Source organism: Sminthopsis crassicaudata, chromosome 2 (assembly GCF_048593235.1).
Source record: "Sminthopsis crassicaudata isolate SCR6 chromosome 2, ASM4859323v1, whole genome shotgun sequence".
Taxonomy (NCBI): domain Eukaryota; kingdom Metazoa; phylum Chordata; class Mammalia; order Dasyuromorphia; family Dasyuridae; genus Sminthopsis; species Sminthopsis crassicaudata.
Genome location: NC_133618.1, coordinates 372051123 through 372070859, shown reverse-complemented (window position 1 = coordinate 372070859; position 19737 = coordinate 372051123). Strand labels below are relative to the sequence as shown.

The 19737-nt window shown below is 41.1% G+C and overlaps 1 protein-coding gene across 1 annotated transcript; it reads right to left on the bottom strand.

Annotated features, from left to right (window-relative positions):
- Positions 1-287: 287 nt before the first annotated feature.
- Positions 288-13783, bottom strand: ANKRD9 (ankyrin repeat domain 9). The gene is made up of 2 exons (XM_074291232.1): positions 12378-13783; positions 288-1649 (listed from the first exon to the last, which is right to left on the bottom strand). The coding sequence occupies exon 2, from the start codon at positions 1575-1577 to the stop codon at positions 669-671; it is 909 nt and encodes a 302-aa protein (XP_074147333.1). The 5' UTR covers positions 1578-1649; positions 12378-13783; the 3' UTR covers positions 288-668.
- Between the last annotated feature and the right edge of the window lie 5954 nt (positions 13784-19737).

Here is a 19737-nt window from a genome sequence, read left to right as displayed (position 1 = left end):
GAGGTAGCTAGGAAGAATCAAATGGATATACAACCAGTAAAACCAGTGATTCAGAGAGCTGTGACTGGGTGGTTCCCACAAGGCTCCTGATGAACTCCTACACAGTCCCCTTCATGACTCAGACTACTGGTTCTTTTAAAGTCTTAATCTTCCTCCTTCCTAGGCCCCTGCTTTCTCCAGCCCTTTCCCTATCCATTCTTTCTCTCCTCCCTCTTCCTTCCCCTGCCCATCCTCCCTTTTTTTTCCAGATGAGCAGAACCAAGAAACCTTCAGAGAACAGGCAGTGATGATGTAGATTCCCAGTGTTTATTGCTCCTCCTACCACAGCAGCAGACTTACAGCCTCAGTTACATTTCAGTCCCCTAACCGCTGGTGTGAATTCCCCTAAAGCTCCAGTGACAGCTTGTCATCTGTTTGTTTTTTTTAAACAAAATATAGAGTGCATTATAGCTGTAGATATAGAATCTCCATACGTATGTAAAGTGCCAGAGACAACTCTGAAAAATAGTTTTCATAAAACAAGTGCTTAGTACCTGCCTCCAGCAGAAGGATATCACATGCATTCCCATTACACACATGCACCCAACACACACGCACGCACACACACAAAAGTCCATTGCAACACTCCGGTAGCAGCTACGATGGTAGGCATCTGTCCACTCAAGCCCCTAACTTTTCAACTTTAAGTCCAAGGGTTGGAGAAATGGTGGGAGAGGCAGTTCATCTAGGGCTTCGGGGAAGCGCCGGGGTGAGATGGACCTCACGAGGGCCTGCATGGCCCGGGCAAATAGAGATGGTGGGGCCAGACCAGCGAGCCACTGGAACTTTTCCTCCCCGAGAAGGCGTTGCCAGCGGACGCGGTCACCTAGCAGCTCCCTCTGCATGGGAGATGCGGAACCTGGGGGCATGTAGAGGAAGAGCAAGTCAAGCAGGGCCAGAGGATCACTAGCTGTAGGAGCTGTGGCTGTGGCTGTTGCATCCTGCCCAATCCGCCGGAGCAGCAGGTCCAGGGGAGTGTTGCCAGCACCATCACACAGCCCAGGGGAAGCACCATGGCCCAACAGTAAAAAGAGGCACTCAGGGCGGGCCAGCTCACAGGCAACGTGCACAGAAGTCTTGCCTTCTTCCACACGACTGCAGCCCCTGCGGTCCAGGTAGTGCGCACGTTCCTCATCTGGGAAGTCACGGATGGTCCGCAAGATGCGGCGTAGGATATGTACACGGTTATATCGGACCGCCAAGGCCAGGTGTGGTGATGAAGACTGACAGCAACTGAAATTGCGGCTAGGTACTGCCAGAGCCTCCCGAGGGAACTTGGCCAACAAGTAGTGGGCGTAGGGTTGGTGGTTGTGGACCAGGGCGTACAGCAGGGCCTCAGAGGGCGAATAGGTGCTGGCTCGTCCACCTTCCTCCCAATGGAAAGCCTCTGTGGCGCGCATGTCCTCCAGGAACCACACAGGCAGTAAGTCCCTCACTGCCTGATAGAAAGCAAAGGATGACTTCTTGCATTGCTTCTGGGCCCGGGACTGTGATGGCCTGTCAAGGCCACCACCCTGTCGCTTGACATCCCAGGGCATGGCTGGGGGCTGGTGTCACAAAGGGAGCCACAGGGCGCCCACGGCATGGGGGCTGGGAGAGTGTGGACAGGCCTGATGGAAGGAAAAGACAGTCGAGTCAACTGAGGAGCATTGTAAAAACCATCTTCCCTTCCCCCGGAAGGTGTCTTTGAAGTCCTAGCACATGCACCTTCACAATAGGCTTTACACATAAACAAAATGGCAAGTATTTATGTGGTGAGATTTGAGGAACATAGAAAACATCTCTTTGCCCTGCCATTATCCTTTCTGTGCCTAAAATTCCACCATTAAGGCTTTATTCATATTAATGGTTCAGCCTCATCTCCCCTCAGTTTCTTTTTTAAAAGACAATATCCATCAAATCTGGATTTAGACACTTAATTTCCTGTCTCTGTGACTTTGGGCAAGTCATTTAACCCCAATTGCCTGGCTAAAAAAAAAGACAATTGTCAAAGGAAGGATCCATTCAGGCCCCTACCAGAGTAAAGCCCAGAATTTATCACAGGATTAATGATGGGGCATTTAAATGATTTCACAAATTTACAGCCATTCTTTTCTCTCAAACCTGGCTCCTATTTTCAATGAAAATTACATGCCTAAAATTATCTCCTTCCTACAATTTCCTCTAAGCTGGATTTTTTTCTTTCATTAAATTATAAACTCCTAGAGGGCAGAGACTACCCTTTTGCCTCTTTCTGTCTCCCCAGTATTTAGTACTGTGGCTAGCATATCATAAACACTTAATGTTTGTTGATTCATTAAAAATAGTTCCCCAAATTCCACCTCCTTCAAAATACATTCCCATATCAACCCAAGAAGAGATGTCTTCTCAAGCCTTGTTCAGGTCCAGGTTTCTCTCTCCCCATAAATACAAACCATAAATTCTTTTGTGGCCTAGTTCTATCGGTTCAGTGTTCTTAGTCATGTAATCCCATAAGGAGCCAAGGACTCAGAAAGCCTGGGTTTCAGTACCATCCATGCCTCAACTTTACTCTGTGTGTGTGACTTTGGTCAAATCCCTTACTCATTCTTGAGCCTCAGTCTCCTAATATGTAAAATGGAAATACTCATCCTTATATCCCCACCCTAATTGCTGTGAGAGGATGGGAAAGACAGTGTTCTAAGTTTGGAAAGATTTATAGACCCCCTACTGAAAAAAGTATTAGTCCAGATGTGGATTTATCAAACAGGACATCATGTCTCTATGAATACAACCTGAAATCTGAGATCAGGAGCTAGCTGGCTGCCATGTCACAGCACTGACTTCATATGCCTACTAAGATCTACCAGACTGTCTTTACCCAGACTCTCATCTAACCACACTCCCTACAATTGTACATAGATTCCAAAAATCAGCTGTGTTGTGTCTATTCGCTCTTACCGAATTTTCCTTTGCTCAGAATAAGCCCATTATTCTCATTGAGATCTTTTTGGATCCTGTGACAGCCACCATATGAGCCAGCTTTCCTGACTTTCAGCCATATATCTATAAATCAGATAAGCCCACCAGATAATCTGTTTCATTCAAGTCCCTGATAAAAATTCTGAACTGCACAGGGCCAAGAAGAGATTACCAAGGTATTAAAGACATTCTAGTTCTTCCAGTAACTCTTTAAGCCTGCTCATTCAACTAGTAGTTGTTAATGAATTTAAGTATATTTTTTATGTATAAAAATTATCAACTATCCCAAATCCACCTTAACGAAATGCAGATCTGTGGAATTCCTTCTGCACCTCTAATCATGTTTGCTTTTTTGAAGCTTCTGATTTCATGTGTGTAGATATATCCAGACCTTCCTGATTCCAAGACCAGCCTCCTATTCACTACATTATACCTCCATGCTATTGGTTTAGTTTAAGCTGTCAATAATTTTAAAAATTATTATGTTGGTCCTAGTATACCATGTATACTTAGTACATGGTACCTAGTATACCATCTCACACCAGATATTAGTAACTACACATGTCCCCTTTTAAATGCTCACCAAACTTTTCTTAATCATATCTTTAGAATTGATCTGACAATCAAAGCCAAGCTTACTTGATTTATAGTTTGAAAGCCATTCTCACTTATCTTCTTTAGAAAATAATAAATCTAAATAAAACAACAGCAACTATTTTCCAATCTCTAATCCCGTAGGGCCTAACTCCACAGTTTAAAAAAAATCTGAGAGGCAGATAGATGGTACAGTAGATAGAGCCCTGAAGTAAGGAGGACCTGAGTTCAAATCCAACATCAGACACAATACTTCCTAGCTGTGTGACCGTGGGCAAATCACAACCCCAACTGCCTCAGAAAAAAAGAAGTTAAAGAAAAAAAAAATCTGAGAGATGCTCAACAATTTTAGAACTAAAGCTCTGGAAGCTAAAAGGGACACCAATGATCCCCTCATCTCATTTGACAGATGAAAGAGGAGGGGTAAATGAATTTGGGTTAACTGACTTGCCTGTGATTTAAACACATGTTCTCTGACTCCAGAATATAGTATTCTTCCTACTGTATCCATTCTTGAGTCCTCATCTAGCCCTTGTGTCATGCACTCAATTCAAGATAGCAAGACAGTCTTTTATCACAAACTTGGGTGAAAATCAAAGTGCCCTGGAAACGAGAACTTAGATGACCTGGATTCTAATTCTGCTTCTAGTTCTTACAATGTTATGTGACCAACAGACAAGACAATTTCTCTGAGCCTCACTTTCTTCATTGTAAAATATATAGAGAAAAATATATTTCAAAAGATTGTTCGAGGATCAATTAAGAATGTGCATTAAAACAAAACTTTGTAAACCTTAAAAGCACTCCATAAATGTCAAGGATTACTATTACTACCATCATTTCTTCACTATCTTAGATTATAATTCCCTGTTGATCTAAGATTCCTGGGGGGGGGGGGGGGGAGAATTACTTTTTGGTTAAGAAAAAAATAAAGGTACAAGTTTTGCCATCACCATCTGTATTCACCCATTCAGTCCTGCCACTGGTACTATTCCTTTGGTTTTTTTGCCCCAAATATAGCTACAAAGCTCCTTTATGATCCTTAAGATTAATCACCCACTTCAAATCATTCTGAGATTTAGTACTCTTGACACTTCTCATTTATTAATCTTCAAATACTCTTGCCCTTGCTTCCAACTTCTAAACATGTCTTTTCTAAATGTTGATGATCAATGAGTTTCCTATACATCAGAATGAGTTTCTACATCAGTCGGTCCCCTAACAGCTTCCTCTTTTCTTACTCATCACAACCGTGCATGTGAAGCAGGGTCTTTAGGGTTCCAATATTCAGAGTTTTTCCATCTGACTATCCCTGTAGGGTAATGATAGTTAACTTTTATACAGCAATTTAAGGTTTGTAAAATATTTTAGTGTATATTATACCTTGTTTTAATTTTCACAAAAGTCCTGTAAAGACTAGTACAAGTGGTATTATCCACATTTTATAGATGAGTAGCTGAAGGCCAGAACACAACTTGTAAATGTTAGGTAAAGAATGTGAATCCAGAGTTCTCCTGACTCTCAAGACTTTGCCCTTTCCATTCAACAACTATTAAGGGCCTACTGAATACAAGGCAATATGCTATGAACTGTGAACATAAGACTAAAAACTCAACAGCCCCTACCTTCAATGAGCTACATTTTTCAGTATAGATACAATATAACATCCACGCTAGTAAATAAAGAGAAAGTATTTGGAGAAGAAAAGAGCAACAGTTTCAAGAAAGTGGCTGAAAAAGCCTTGAAGGAAAAGACACCAGAGATTCTAGGAAGCAGAAGTGAGAAAGCAGTAAGTAGACTCTGACCATAGACTTACCTATGCAGAGAAACTGAGGGGAGAACGAATGCAGAATCTGGTAACAACAGGTTAAGCCAAATTGGCTAGAATATATTATGTGTAAAGGGGAATATGATAAGTTTGTAAAAGCAGGAACCAGATTGTGGAGAAATTCAAATCAAATTGAGTTAACAGGAAGACACTGAAAGGTTTTTTATTATTTTTTTTTTTAGCAACAGAGTAGTGAGATCTATGCCTTGGCAGTCATGTGGAAAATAGACTGGAGAAAGAAAAGAAATAAGGAGATCAATCAGGAGGCAAGACAGATTCCATATGGAAAGCAATAAGCATCTGAATCACATAGGGACTTTGTGAATTAAGGGAATTATTAAGGAGTTATGAACCTAAGTGTTACTCTCAATATGGACTTTTGAAGATGAACAAGGGAAAAAGAGAAAGAACTTTGTTTTGGACATATGGAGTATAAGAATGAACTCTTTAGATTTTTACGTCACCAAGATTGTATGTCAAGGATGAAGAGCTGGATCTGGAGTCAAAAAGATTTGTTCAAATACAGATTCAGACACTTCCTAGAGATGTGACCCTGGGCAAATCACTTAACCTGTTCTGCTTCAGTTTCTTCATCTGTAAAATGGGAATGATAACAGTGCTTACTTCCCAGGGTTTTTGTGAAGAATTATTATGAGATAATAATTGTAATGGATTTAACATAGTGCCTGTGCACATATAGGCACTATGTAAATGTTAGCTATTACTGTACTATTATTGTTACTATTATTGTTATCTCCTCTATAAATAACTAGAAAATAGATCCTTCTTGTCAAGGTTGCTTACATAAAGTCACATCTTTTGCTAAGTAAAGTGAGTAGAACCAAAAGAAGAAGATTTTGTCATGATTAACTGTGATGGACTTGGCTCTTTTCAACAATGAGATGATTCCAGGCAATTCCAATAGATTTGGGATGGAGAGAGTCATCAGCATCCAGAGGGAGGGCGCCAAGGGAAGTGAATGTGGATCACAATATAATACTTTCACCTTTTTTGTCATTGTTGTTAATTTGCTTGATTTTTTCTTTCTCTTTTTTTTCCCCTTTTGATCTGATTTTTTGTGCCCAGCAAGAGAAATATGAAAATACATTAGAAGAATTGCTTGCTGTCTAGGAGAAAGGGGGAGGGAATAGAGAAGTGTTAAAATTTGGAACCCAAGGTTTTACGAAGGTGAATGTTGAAAACTGTCTTTGTATGTATTTGAAAAAATAAGATGCTATTTAAAAAGAGAAAAAAGGTCACGTCATATTTAGAAGGATGAAATTATCAGAAAGGCAAATCAAGAATGTATAATTTGTTCTGATTTGAGCAGAGACCAAATGTCTGAGCAGTTGAGTTCATCTATACTTCCTGGTCTGTGCAGCCTCTAGGGAGTCTTCCAGAAGGAGCAGCAAATCTGAAAGACTGACATGGATGAACAAAGCTAGCTTGCAGGCTTCTTGGCTATCACTTTCTCTGTCCTTCCAAATCAATGTCACCACCTCTAGCAGATTTGGTGGACAAAGGAAACCAGAAGCCAGAAATGCCTTCACTTCAGCCTTGGCTTAGGTTGAGGAGAGTTTGATAAAAATATCCAATCCACGGTCTTCATTAACTTCCAATTAGAGTAAGCTAACATTTAATCAAAACCACCTAATATTATACCTGATTCAAACTGGATCCCCTCCAAATCCCTCATACTAGTATTAGTACTTCCCCCTGCCCCAAAATCCCATACCTGTCCCTAGGACATAAAATGTCAGGGCAAGAAAAGTTCTTCAAATCATTATATATATCTCACTTAGAAGTTCAAAGAGACTTTTAGAACATAGGACACAGAGTAAAGAGCTAGAAGGAGCACTAAAATCACAGAACCACAGAATTATCAGAGTTAGAAGGGCCTTTATTCCAACTTCCCATACAGATATGAATCCTCTCTAGACAAAAGTATCACAGCCTCTATTTGAGGTAGGTCAGCCTCTGGTGACAGAGAGTTCAATATCTCCCTATTCAGCTTGATTCTTTGTCAGATAGCTCTGATATAATACATTTAACAAGATTAAATGACATGTATATGTATATACATATATAGAAGGGAAGTATTTTATAAAATGCAAAGCTCTTCAAAATGTAAGGTACTATTATCAAGAGTACTTTTCTCTTTTTTTTTTTTTTTGACTGGAAGTATGATTTCATTGGTGTGGGAACCTCTATGATGAAATTCTTCTGCCAATATAAATCTACAACTTATAGTCTAAAAACAGCTAGGTAGCACAGTGGATAAAGGACTGGACTTTGAGTCAGGAAAAATCAAGTTCACATACAGTCTCAGACAAACTTACTACCTATGTGACTATGGATAAGTCACTTAAAATACCTTCTGCCTTAGCTTCCACATCTGTAAAATAAGACTAGGACAGGTAGCACAGGTTAAGTACTAGGCCTGGAGTCAGGAAGACTATCTTTCTGAGTTCAAATCTGACCTCAGACACTTACTAGCTGTGTGACCCTGGACAAGTTACTTGCCCCTGTTTGTCTCAGTTTTTTCATCTGTAAAATGAGTTTTACAAGAAAATGGTTAACTACTACATTATCTTTGCAAAGAAAATCCCCAAATGGAGTACTGGTCAGACAAAACAGAACAACAAAATAAGACTAATAATACCACCTACATTTCAGAGTTACCCAAGCATTTTGCAACTCAAAGCCCTATAGAAAGGCTAATAAGGTGTCTGGGGCAGAGAGATGGTAAGTTGCCCAATATCAGAATCAACATATTTCAAAAGGCAAACTATTTTAGCACTATGTCATACTGCTGCTTTGGTAGCAGTTTTATGTGGAAATAGAATCTTTAACCTTTAACTTTGAAACTTTGCTCCCATGTTTTGTCTTGTGGGGTCAAAAAAAAAAAAAAAAAGCCCAATCACTTGCATGGCAGCCTTTCAAATATTCAAATGCTGCTATATTATGTCCCTACTGTTATTGCTTAGTCTTTCCCCACTGACACTATTTGGGTTGTTTTTTTTTTTGGTAAAGAAAATGGAGTGGCTTATTTCTTTTTCCAGCTAATTTTACAGCTAAGAGACATTGAAGCAAATAGGGACAAAGTGACTTGCCCAGGGTCACATAACTATTGTCTGGTGCCAGATTTGAACTCAAGAAGATGACTCTTCCTATCTCTAGGTTGGCACACTATCCACTTGGCCACCTAGCTGTCCTTCTCCTACAACCCAACCCAAGTCTTTTCTTCATTTTCCTCTTGTATAGGTTGATAAAAGTCCATGGAAAACTAATTTTTCATACCAATTACTAAGGCTGGAAACCTTGTTATTATCCTCAAATGAGTCAACTCCTCACTTTCCCAACAAATCCAATGCACTGTCAAAAGACTTAATTCTACCTTCTAAATATCTTTTCCATGCATTTGCTTCTCTCTACTCACATAGTCAACACACTGGTATAGGCCCTCATCACCCCACATTTGGACTATTATTATCATTACTAAACTTCTAATTTTTTCTACCTCAGATCTCTTTCCTACTCCCAATCCATCATCCACTCAGCTGCCCAAAGGGAGCTTTCCAGAGCATAAGTGTGACCATGTTATCCTCTCAATAAACTGCCATGGCTCCCTACTACCTCCTATGCCAAATAAATACCAAATCCTCTTTGTCATTTAAAACCCCTCACAATCTAGATTGGCCCTTTCCTACCATTCTAGTCTTCTACTAACTCCCATCTTTAATGCTCCTTCTACCATGTAGCTAAAATGGACTTTATGCCAAGTATTTATATTTGTATATCTCTCTTAATTGGCATGTTCTCCCTTCTTACCTAAATCTGACTTCCTTGCCTTCCTTCAAGACTAACTTAAGGGGATAGCTAGATGGCAGAGTGAATAGAGCACCACTCTGGAGAAGAGGACCCAAGTTCAAATCTGGGTTTAACATTTACAAGTCACTAAGCCCCAATTATCTGAGGGAGGGAAGGGGCACAGGACTAAGCTCAAATCCTACCCTCTACTGAAGACCTTTACCAATTTACTTATCATAAGATAAGTAAGCCATAAGGCTAGGGATTCCTTCTGAGATTATCTCTTATTTACACTCTACCTTGCATGTAAGTAGGTACTGACAAGTTGCCTTCCCCATTCTAATGTGAGCTTTTAGATGGCAGGAACGAAATGTATGCTTTTCTTATATCAGCACTTTAACACAATACCTAGCACATAATAAGAGCTTAATAAATGGTTATTGATTGGTCCATTTACCATGAGTGTCCTCCTCTGTATATAGTATAATCTGTCTTATTAATAGCCTTCTTAAAATATGGAGCATAATATCTCAAATATAGTTTAACCAGGGAGGAAGATATTACTTAGTTCTAGTCAATAGAAACAGGGGAACTGGGAATTGAAGTAGGGGGGATAAGGAAGATGGGGAGGGGGAAAGGGAAGAAGCAGATGGAGATGAGGACAGAATATCAAGGAAGAATCAGGGAGGATTACATTATGTGGAACAGAAAGAAAGTCTTGTTTTTTCATCTGTGTATCTATTTTAACCAGGTTGGGGGTTCTTTGGATGCAAGAGGGCCAGGCCTTCTCTAAATTCAGTTTCCCTCTTCCAATCTATCCCATACTTCAATATTACCAGTCTTCTCACTCCCCTGCTCCAGAATTTGCCAAAGTTCCCTGTTTCATATCACGGGCAATGCAATGATTGATCATGTTGAAATACAATTTAGAGATCAGATTAATCCAATCTTTTTCACTTTAAAAATAAGGAAAATGAGTTACAAAGGAGTTAAACTGACTTGTCCAGGATCATATTGGTATTAAAAAAAGCCAGAACTTAAATCCAAGACCCGGGAGTCCAAATCCAATGCTTAAAGTTGAATAATCCCTGCCTTTGAGCTGTCTCCAAATCTGACCCTCTTTAATCTTTCTACCCTTCTTTCCTCTCAATGTCCTCAAGAAGGATAGGGTCCTTCTGCCTACCCTCAAACTTGTACTCCCCATATTCTCTCTATGTGGGATATGTCTACCTCACCCTATCAATCCTACCCAAGGTTCAAGGCCCAACTCAAATCCTACATTATCCAGGAACTACCCTGACCCACATTCTGTTTTCTGGTACATTTAAAGAGCGGATATTTGTTTGTCTGTTTTTTGATATCACATAATCTAGCATCGAATTGATATCTAGTCAAGTTCTATCTCCTAGGGCAGACTGAGGGTTCTATGACAGCACTAGCCTGGTTTGCTGTTTCTACTATATCATTAACTCAGCAAACATTCTTGGAGCACCTACTGTGTTGCAGTGTCTTAAATTTGACCATAAATTCAGCTCTGACTGTCCTTAAGCTGTATCTTAATTCTGACAAGTGAATCTGTAGTTGCCTAAGTAAGAAAATATACTGGCCAAGTCCTTCTAAAAGTGGTCTAGCAATGTTGTTTCTAACTGAAAGGATTATATGCCTACATAATTGTTCCATGATAAATTCTAAATGTATGTTATATAGCTACAAATGTATTTGCTGTAGCTAAAATTACATAGAGGAATGCATCCTTTACTTTAATTCTTTATCAACTAATAAATCTTATTGGTGTTATGGCATTCCCAGGAAGAAAATTCCCTTTACCAATGCAGATCAGCCATTATTCTTCAACTAATTATCTTCAAAACTAGGGCATGAAGGGGTTAAGTGACTTGCCCAGGGTCTCATAGCTACTATGTTTTTATGACGGACTTCCTGACAAAGTTGGCTCTTATTTTGTACTACACACACACACTCCTATATGTATGTGTGTGTAATACGATACGCGCACTGTATAGATAAACATTTCATCTCTATGGTATCTTGAAACAACACTGCAGTGAAAATAAGACTGTCGTGCCATGGGTTCACTACTGCCTGGCATTAACATACTCTAGTATCTCACAACTTCCCTGAGGATCAGTTTCTGAGGACAATAATATTTACATTAACTATTTATCTTAAAGGTTGTAGTGAGTGAAGACATAAATGTGAATGGTTATGTTTTATTTGCCTTTTACAAAGAACACCTTATAAAGACACAACAAAGATATATTACATGGTATTCATGCTACATGCTTTAGTGAATCAGTGATCTCATCCATCCAAGTCCTCCCCCCCTCCAGCAACCCCATCAGTTACCTTCAGTAAATCCTGAAAAAAAAAAGGGGGGGGAGAAAGGTCAACCCAAAGTGCTGGGTCCCCCCTTTTTCCAGACTTCTTTGACATTAGTGGATAATGGTGGGGCATAACTGACATATTGGTATCCCTAGGCTACCCACTTTCTTTGCCAGATATGGATGTTAAATGGTGTGCAAGATATACAGATATACTATATGGTGTGTGTTACATAGATATCAGTAGGAGAGGGGGAGGGGGGAGGGGAAGAGGGAAAGGCTCTTCTCATTAAATCATTCATTTTCCTGGCCAGTTTGAGGAGGGAGAAACGTTGTTATGTCTAGGGGCTCCCCCTGTACCCCGAGAAACACAAGGCTCACTCAGCCAGCAGGCGGGTCTGCGGATTCCTCTCGAAGAGAGCGTGCGGGGTTGAGGGGGGAAGGGAAGGATTGGTCTCGGCTCTGGCTCCAGCCCAGATCTCCGGATGAGCTCCGGGGGCAGACAGCTAGGACAAGGGAAGGGGGATGTAGGGTAGTGGGACGGGGCCGGGGCCAGGAAAGGAAGCGACTCTGGGCCGGGGCTATTCAGAGGCTGAGAGTGCCGTAGTGGCTGTCTGGAGGTGTGTCTAGCTGCCCGGGGGGAGCGGAGGTGAGCGGTCCAGCGAGTGCGCGCCTCTGCATATATGTGCCTGCGTGAGTGCAGGTGGGCACATACGTATAGCATGGATGGATGTTATCGTGCACATAAATGGGCGCCGAGGGAAGATGCAGGGGGAGAGGGAGTAGACTGGGCTCCGAGGAAGAAAGGTACCGGGCTCCGTACTCACAGTGGATGGTGGAAGCGGCAGTAGCGTCCTCCCTTCCCGGCCCAGCCAGGCCCTTCTCGGCTCCCCGGGGCTCCCAGGGACTGCCCCGCAGGGTTCCCTTCCGCGAACCGCGCGTCCCCAGCCAGCACTGGCCCGGCCCCGGCATGCAGGGAGAGGCGATTCGCCGATGCCGCCTTTAACGCCCGGCGCACTGCAGCCCCGGAGGGTAGGTCAGGGCCCCGGAACTGTCCAGCGGCCGCTGATTGGTCCTCGCCAGGGACCCCCTCGGCTGCCCATTGGCCGCGGCCCCGGGGACGGGGCCCTGCACCATTATGTGCGTCACAGGGCGCGGGGCGGGGTGGGGGGAAAGTGGAGAGCGGTGGGTGGAACTGAGAGGGAGGAAAAGTTCGGGGAAACTTGTCTGGCCGCCGGGAGCCTGGGACGCCCTAGGGAGGTGAAAGCCGACACTGTGGTTTGGAAAGTTGATCTGCTGAAACGCTTCAGCTCTCCAGGCAGCCGAGAATCCTGCACCAGACTCCGCCTCCCCAACTGGATATTGGGGATGAGGGAGAGGCCCGTAGAGTGCAAGGTTCTCAGACTCCTTGGCTTCCCCCTCCGGGTACGCGAGGGGCCTTTCCCAAGCTGGGGCTAGCGGGGGACGCGGCTCCCCCAGGCTAACCCCGGCGCGTAACTGGGAGCTCTGAGAAGAACCGGCGCCGGGGCTGCCTGGCCTCTCTTCCAGCCACCAGCTAGCTCTGTTCCCCTCCCCCTTTCTCTTTTTTAAAATACGAAATGCTTTTCACGGTTTGTAGACACCCTCCCCCCCCAGGTGTCTATCTGTTCAGGCCTTACAGGCAACTGTGCGGAGAACTAGAAATCCAGAGCCCCGGGCATATCTAGTTCTGGAGCAGCCACCCGCTAATCTGTGACCTTGGACAAGCCCTCTCTTCTCTCTGGGTTACAGAGTTCTCTAAAGTTTCTTTACAATGTCAGCGTTCCAAGTTCTGGCGGAGTCCTTCCAAGTCTCATACTACATGGTTCTAAGCTCGTCCTGGATTTCTCCCCCTGTGTTCTGGCGTGAGAAAGGAAGGGAGAAGGGAGTTGAAAGTAGTTGTTAGCTTTGTGGCCCGGGAGTGCTGGGTGAGTGGAATGGAGGACGGCTACATAAAAGGTGGAGCGGGTCTCCAAGGAGATTCAGATACTTTCGAAGCAAGGTGAAGTCTTAGGATCATGAAAAAGCCATTAAATACTCAGAAATAAAATTCCGGCGTTCCTTCCGTAAAGGAAAATGAAAACGTACACAAATACAATGTAAACAATAGGTAATTTGGAGGAGGGGAGGAAGAACTAACGAGCGAGACCTCAAGGATCAAAAAGTGAAAAGTTTTCTGCTGAGACTCAGGGAGGTACCTGGTGACCGCAAAAAAAAAAAAGTTCCAGCCTTTAACCTTACTAAGATGTCTGACTTTCATTTGGTCGACTTCTCTCCCTTCCACTCTCCCCTGCCCTCCACCCCAATGCACTTACATCCCAGAAGAACGTTAGTTCAAGAAATTTTAGAATATTGAACATGAAATATCAGTCCAAAGGCAGGACTATGCTTGCCCTCTCCAAGATGTTTTTCTTGAATGAGCGATTTGACAATCTCCTTTCAATCCCCCCTCCCCCCAACCTCACCGACTCCCGCAAATATTTTTAGTATGTGAGAATTTCCACTAGTTACTGGAGAAAGAATAAAAAGAATAAAAATTCCAAGAGAGTCAGCATATTTATCCCACAGGTGGACCCTGAGGTCCTAGATTTTAAAAGTGAGATTCACCCCACACTCCCTCCTATCTCCCCCCAACCTTAATGAGAATTCCCCAAATACTTGATTTTAGTCTTATCTACTTAATTAAGCCTGAGGCCCACCATTCAGAAAGCATTTGGGGGAGTCAAGCACTGGTTCCTTAGGGAAAAAAATCTCAGCAAGCCCTGAATATTATCAGCAAGGCAGCGAGTTCAAGGGCAAAGGCAAAGAACTAAATCCTAATCAGGGCAACCTTTCAGAAGATATAACCAACCCCAACCAGGGTAGCCGCTACGGGTGGGAATGGGCGTGGCAGGAAAGAAAGAAGGAGGTAGTCTGAGGAGGGAGTTTGTGATATTTCTAAAGAGTCGCGACTGGAGTCCAATAGAATAAACTCTGAACTTGTCAAAAGACCAGAGTTTGATTTGGCATAAGTCTTGCTGAATTTTTTAGTTTTTCCACCTGTAAAATAGGGATAACAACCTCATCGGATAACAATCTCATCAACTTCACAGAATTACTGAGAGCTTTAGAAACATGAACTCTTAGAACAATTTGATTCTCTGTGAATTTATCAAGTGCTAGGGATACAAAATAAAAATTAAAAAAAAAAGAAAGAAAGAAAAAGAAAAAAAAAAATCAGTCCCTGCCCTCAAAATCTTTCATTTGATTGGATCATAGAATTAGAGTTAGAATAGATGTTAAACATCATCCAGTCCAACTTCTTCATTTTACAAATACTTTCCTCTGACTCATGATTCTCCTTCTGTCCCATTAATGAGTAGATGTTCTCAAAGGTCTCTTCCAACTCTAAAATCTATAATCTTATGATCTTTGCTTGTGTTCAATTTATTTTTGATCAACCTAAAAAACATGATAGATGGAGAAAGAAAATTTTAATAGGAGCTCCCTGTACATATCCAAGAAGCTTAAATGCTCCCTTGAACTTTGGCACCTATCTCTTTAAGTGCTAAATATTAACTGATGACAAAATTAATAAAGAGATGAAGGTTGAGGTGAGTAAAAGCATTTTCTGCTTTTCCAAAGTCTTCTGCAATAATGGATTGGCTAATCATAGTTTTGAGTCTTATTGAGAGCAAAGCCTCTGGACTAGATATGGCTATGTGAAGTTTGAGATCAGTTAGACAGACCTAGCTCACAGGGGCATTTAAATTTTAATAGGAGCTCCCTGTACAACATGTCCAAGAAGCTTAACTGCTCCCTGGAACTTTGGCACCTATCTCTAGAAGGATAATTGAGTAAATTCTTTCCCTCCACAATGACCCTCAATCTGGGCAGATTAGATAATCTTTAAGGCCTCTTCTAGATCTAACATTCAATATGCTGTGATCCTTTTTATACAAATAAAACAATATTGCTATGTTTTGTTTTTGTTATCTATTTCCATTTTTATCTTCCCACCCCCTCCTAGAGAGCTTCTCTTTTATGATGATGAATTTTAAAAAGAGGAAAAAAATTCATTAAAATTTACCAGTATACAGAAAAAGGTAACATTCTATGCACTATTCCATACTTACAGTCCTCCACCTCTTCAAAGAAGTGGGTCCGGGAGCAATTTCTTTTCAAGAGTCTTTTTTTTTTTTTTTAACTGTTTTTCCATTGTCCAACATTTCCTTCCTCCCCTTCCCCCCACTTCTTAATAACCTCTGATTCTATGAATGGACACTTGCTAGATCAATTCACAGAAGCTCTCCTAAATTACAAGGTGAAGTTCCTTAAGGGAGTAATCTATCTTGCTTTCTTTGATAACTTTGGATTCCAGTCTCTATGGATTCAGATTCTATCTTGCTCCATGTGACTACTTAAAAACAACAAAAATCACCTTCAGCCCTAAAATAGGGTTTGTACTAAATAGCCTTTAAACAGTACAAATCCCTAGGCTTTCTGTAACTGGGACACAACTGGAAAATATCAGGATTTAAAGGAATAAACTTATGAGCCAATCATCAGGTATGGTTAACCAAAAAAAATTCAGATTTTAGAGTAAGGAAACCTAGGGACTTGTTGAATTTTCAGTTTCACTAGCTAGGGAACAGTGTTTGAAGGCTGGACCTGAAATTAGGAAGATCTGAGTTCAAATTTAGCTTCAGACACTTATTAGCTCTATGACTTTGGGCAAACCATTAAACCTCTGCCTCATTTTTCCCAACTGTAAAATAGAGATAACAGTTATGAGGATCAAATGAGATGATATTTGTAAAGTACCTAATCTAGTAGTAGCTATATAATCAACTGTCTTTTCTTCCACCTTTCACTAAAACTTCCAAAAGTATTTTTCAGTATTTATATGTAGCTATGTGTCCTCTATCCTGTTCTATCTTTGGGCAGTCGATATTGTTGAACCCAAGTGTAGGACTTTATGGGATAGCTAGGTGGTGCAGTGGATAGAGTGTCAGGTCTGGAGTTAGGAAGACATCTTCCTGAGTTCAAATATGGGAGCAGACACTAGATGTGTTACCCTAGGTAAGTCATTTACTCTTGTTTGCCTTCATTTCTCATATATAAAATGAGTTGGAGAAGGAAATAGCTAACCATTCCAGCCAAATGGAGTCATGAAAAGTCAGACATGACTGAACAACAACCACAAAGTAGGACTTTAGTCTTTTAAAATTTTAGTCTATGAAATTAAGCCCATTATTCTAACCTAGCATGATCTTTTTGGATTCTGATTGTCATACACCCAAATATTTTAGTCATCCTTCCTAGCTTGGTGTGTCATCTGTATATTTGATCATTCTGCCCTCTTAGTCCTTCTTTTGGATTGCCTATGACAATTTTAAGTAGGACAGGAACAAGTTCCTGGAAACTTTCTTAGAGATCTCCCAGGTCCACTTCAGTTTTTTAAAGTTAAAATTAAAATTTTATTTTTATTTTTAGAGACATATTCTGCCCTTCCTCTAATTCAATTTAACAATTATTTTGTGGGGGCAGCTAGGTGGCACAGTGGATTGAGCACCAGCCCTGAATTCAGGAGGACCTGAGTTCAAATGTTGTCTCAGACACTTAACACTTCCTAGCTGTGTGACCCTGGGCAAGTCACTTAATCCCAGCTTCAGGGAAAAAAATAAACAAACAAAACAATTATTTTGTGCCTATTATGTGCATAGTGCTGATAGCTACAAAGCAAAATTTGGTTTGGGCTGGGTTGGGTTGGGTAAAGATAAGAACTTAGCCAATTCTAGTGTTAACCCAAAAGGGCCAGGAATTTACTCGGGGCTAACCTCTTTCCCTCCTGCTTTTTAAATTACATCTGCTTCTCAGTGGAAAATAGTGTTTACCCATGAAAATTGTTGCCAGTCATGCCTCTCTCTCCTAACTTCAGCCCTTCCCAACTTTTCTCATATAGTTTCTGGCTTTGCTTTGGCAGGTAGACTCTCAAATATTTTACATTATTTACAGTTATTTTAAATGGAATTTCTCTTGCTATCTCTTACCGCTGGACTTTGTGGGTAACACATAAAGGGATGCCAACGATTTCTGTAGATTTATTTTGAATCCTACAACTTTGTAAAGTTAATTGTTTCTAATAGATTTTAATTGATTCTCTAAGATTCTCTATATCATCTACAAAGTGTTTCGTCATTACCTACTCCAATTCCTTCTATTGGTTTTTCTTTCCTTATTGTTAAAGCTAACATTTCTAAAACAATATTGAATATTAATGATTATAATGGGCAACCTTGTTTCACCCTTGATCTTATTTCTTCCCAACTTTTTTCAAAGGCTTCTCATAACCAGAATGACCCTCCTGACTTCTCTTCTAGTCTCCCCTTTCTCCTTCTTATTCTCCTGAACATTTGTAGTGAGTCAGGGGCAGAACCAATCTGCCTAAGTATGAGTAACTCAAACATGTCTCTCCCCTTGATAGCCATCCTGGATCTAGTTCTCCTCTGACCCCAGCTTTGAAGGTCAGGCAGGACCAGGAACAGACATTTACATATGTACCACCTCCCCCACTTTCCTCAGGATTTTATAATCAACTAAACATTAACCTTTTCTACAGTGAAGGGTGTAATAATATACTGCTCTATGGCTTTACCCAGAATGCCTGTGATTCTGATTTGTAGGCTACCTGAACCACAGCTCTCTTGTCTGATCACCACTCCCTGTTCCCTCTTTCAAATCCTTTCAAATGTCTGTCCCATTCTCTAATGTCTTAACTCCATTATGTTTCCTCCCTTTCCATTGTCACTTCTGGAATCTTATTATATTGTTAATAAACTGCCCTTCATATTAGACATATATTCCCCCTATATGTTTATGCTATAGGGTATCAGAAAACTGGACAAGATATTAAGAATTTGTTGAATGTAAGCTCTTTGAGAAGTCCTACCCTAGATGTTTGAAGGTTAGGGAGAGAGAGGAGGGATAAAATAGGGAAAAAGAAAAAGAGGAGAAAATACAAAGAAGTAGAAAACATCTTCTTAGATGTCAGGTGCTTATGGGTCAGTTGAGCAGGCGGTGTTAGGCTAAGAGAGCTGCATCCTACAATGACTCACCAAATGTAAGAGGACTGATTTTGGAGTTAGAGGATGTGAATTGAATGTTAGTACTGTTATTTACTACTTGTGTGAATTTGGGGGCAAGTTAGAGATCATAGAACACAGAAGGAACCTTCTCTTGGTCTCTGTTTTTCTATATAAAATGAGGGGGATGAACTAAATTAGAGCCTTCTTCAGTGCTAAATTCTGTGATCTTATGATTTGATGTATGTGGGGGAAGCTAAATGGCACAATGCCAGGCTTAAAATTAGGAAAATTCATTTCTTTAGTTCAAATCTGGCCTTAGACAAGTTATTAGCTGTGTAACCTTGGGAAGTCACTTAATCCTGTGTGCCTCAGTTTCCTCATCTGTAAAATGAACTGGAAAAGGAAATGGCAATCTTTGTCATCTTTGCCACAAAAAAAAAAAGAAAAAAAAAAACCCAACTCAAATGGAATCACATAGAGTCATAAAGACTGAAAACAACTGAACAGCAACTTATGGGACTATTGTAAAGATTTAGAGAGAGCATTGGGGTGAGGTATGTTATGAAAAAAGCTTTCTACAGAAGATGTTTTGCTGTGGATCTTGAAATCTCAAGGGAAGAGTAAAGGACTTCATGCCCAAGAGGAGAAAGCTGGCAAACTCCCCATATAGTCTCCTCCCTTTCCATTTCTGACTCATTGAAGCTCAACTCTGCCATATCTCTGTATCTGATATCCAAGATTCATGCATCAGCATTTCCTTCAAGCATTCTGCTTGTCAAGTTCAGAGAAATAATGGGTATGTAGAAGTCCTGGCTCTGGTTGGCACTCCACAGGCAAACAAAGTCTTAAACTGGGAGTCAGGAAGTCTGGGTCGGCTCCTGGCTCTGCATTGTACTATGTGACCTTGGGCAAGGCAGAAATTGTAAAACACAGAAAACTGGACTTGAAAGGAGCCTTTGAGTAACAGAACATAAAATATCTTGAGTTGGAATGAATCTTAAAATTAAAAGGATACTATGTCAGCCTTTGAAGTGAGAGAATGCCAAAGCTAGACAGAGCTCTTCAAGATCATTAATTCAATCCCATCAGTTCATAAAACTAT

What these genes read in the sequence shown, in the direction of transcription:
- ANKRD9 (XM_074291232.1), bottom strand. Translation starts at nt 1,577, where the DNA reads ATGCCCTGGGATGTCAAGCGACAGGGTGGTGGCCTTGACAGGCCATCA.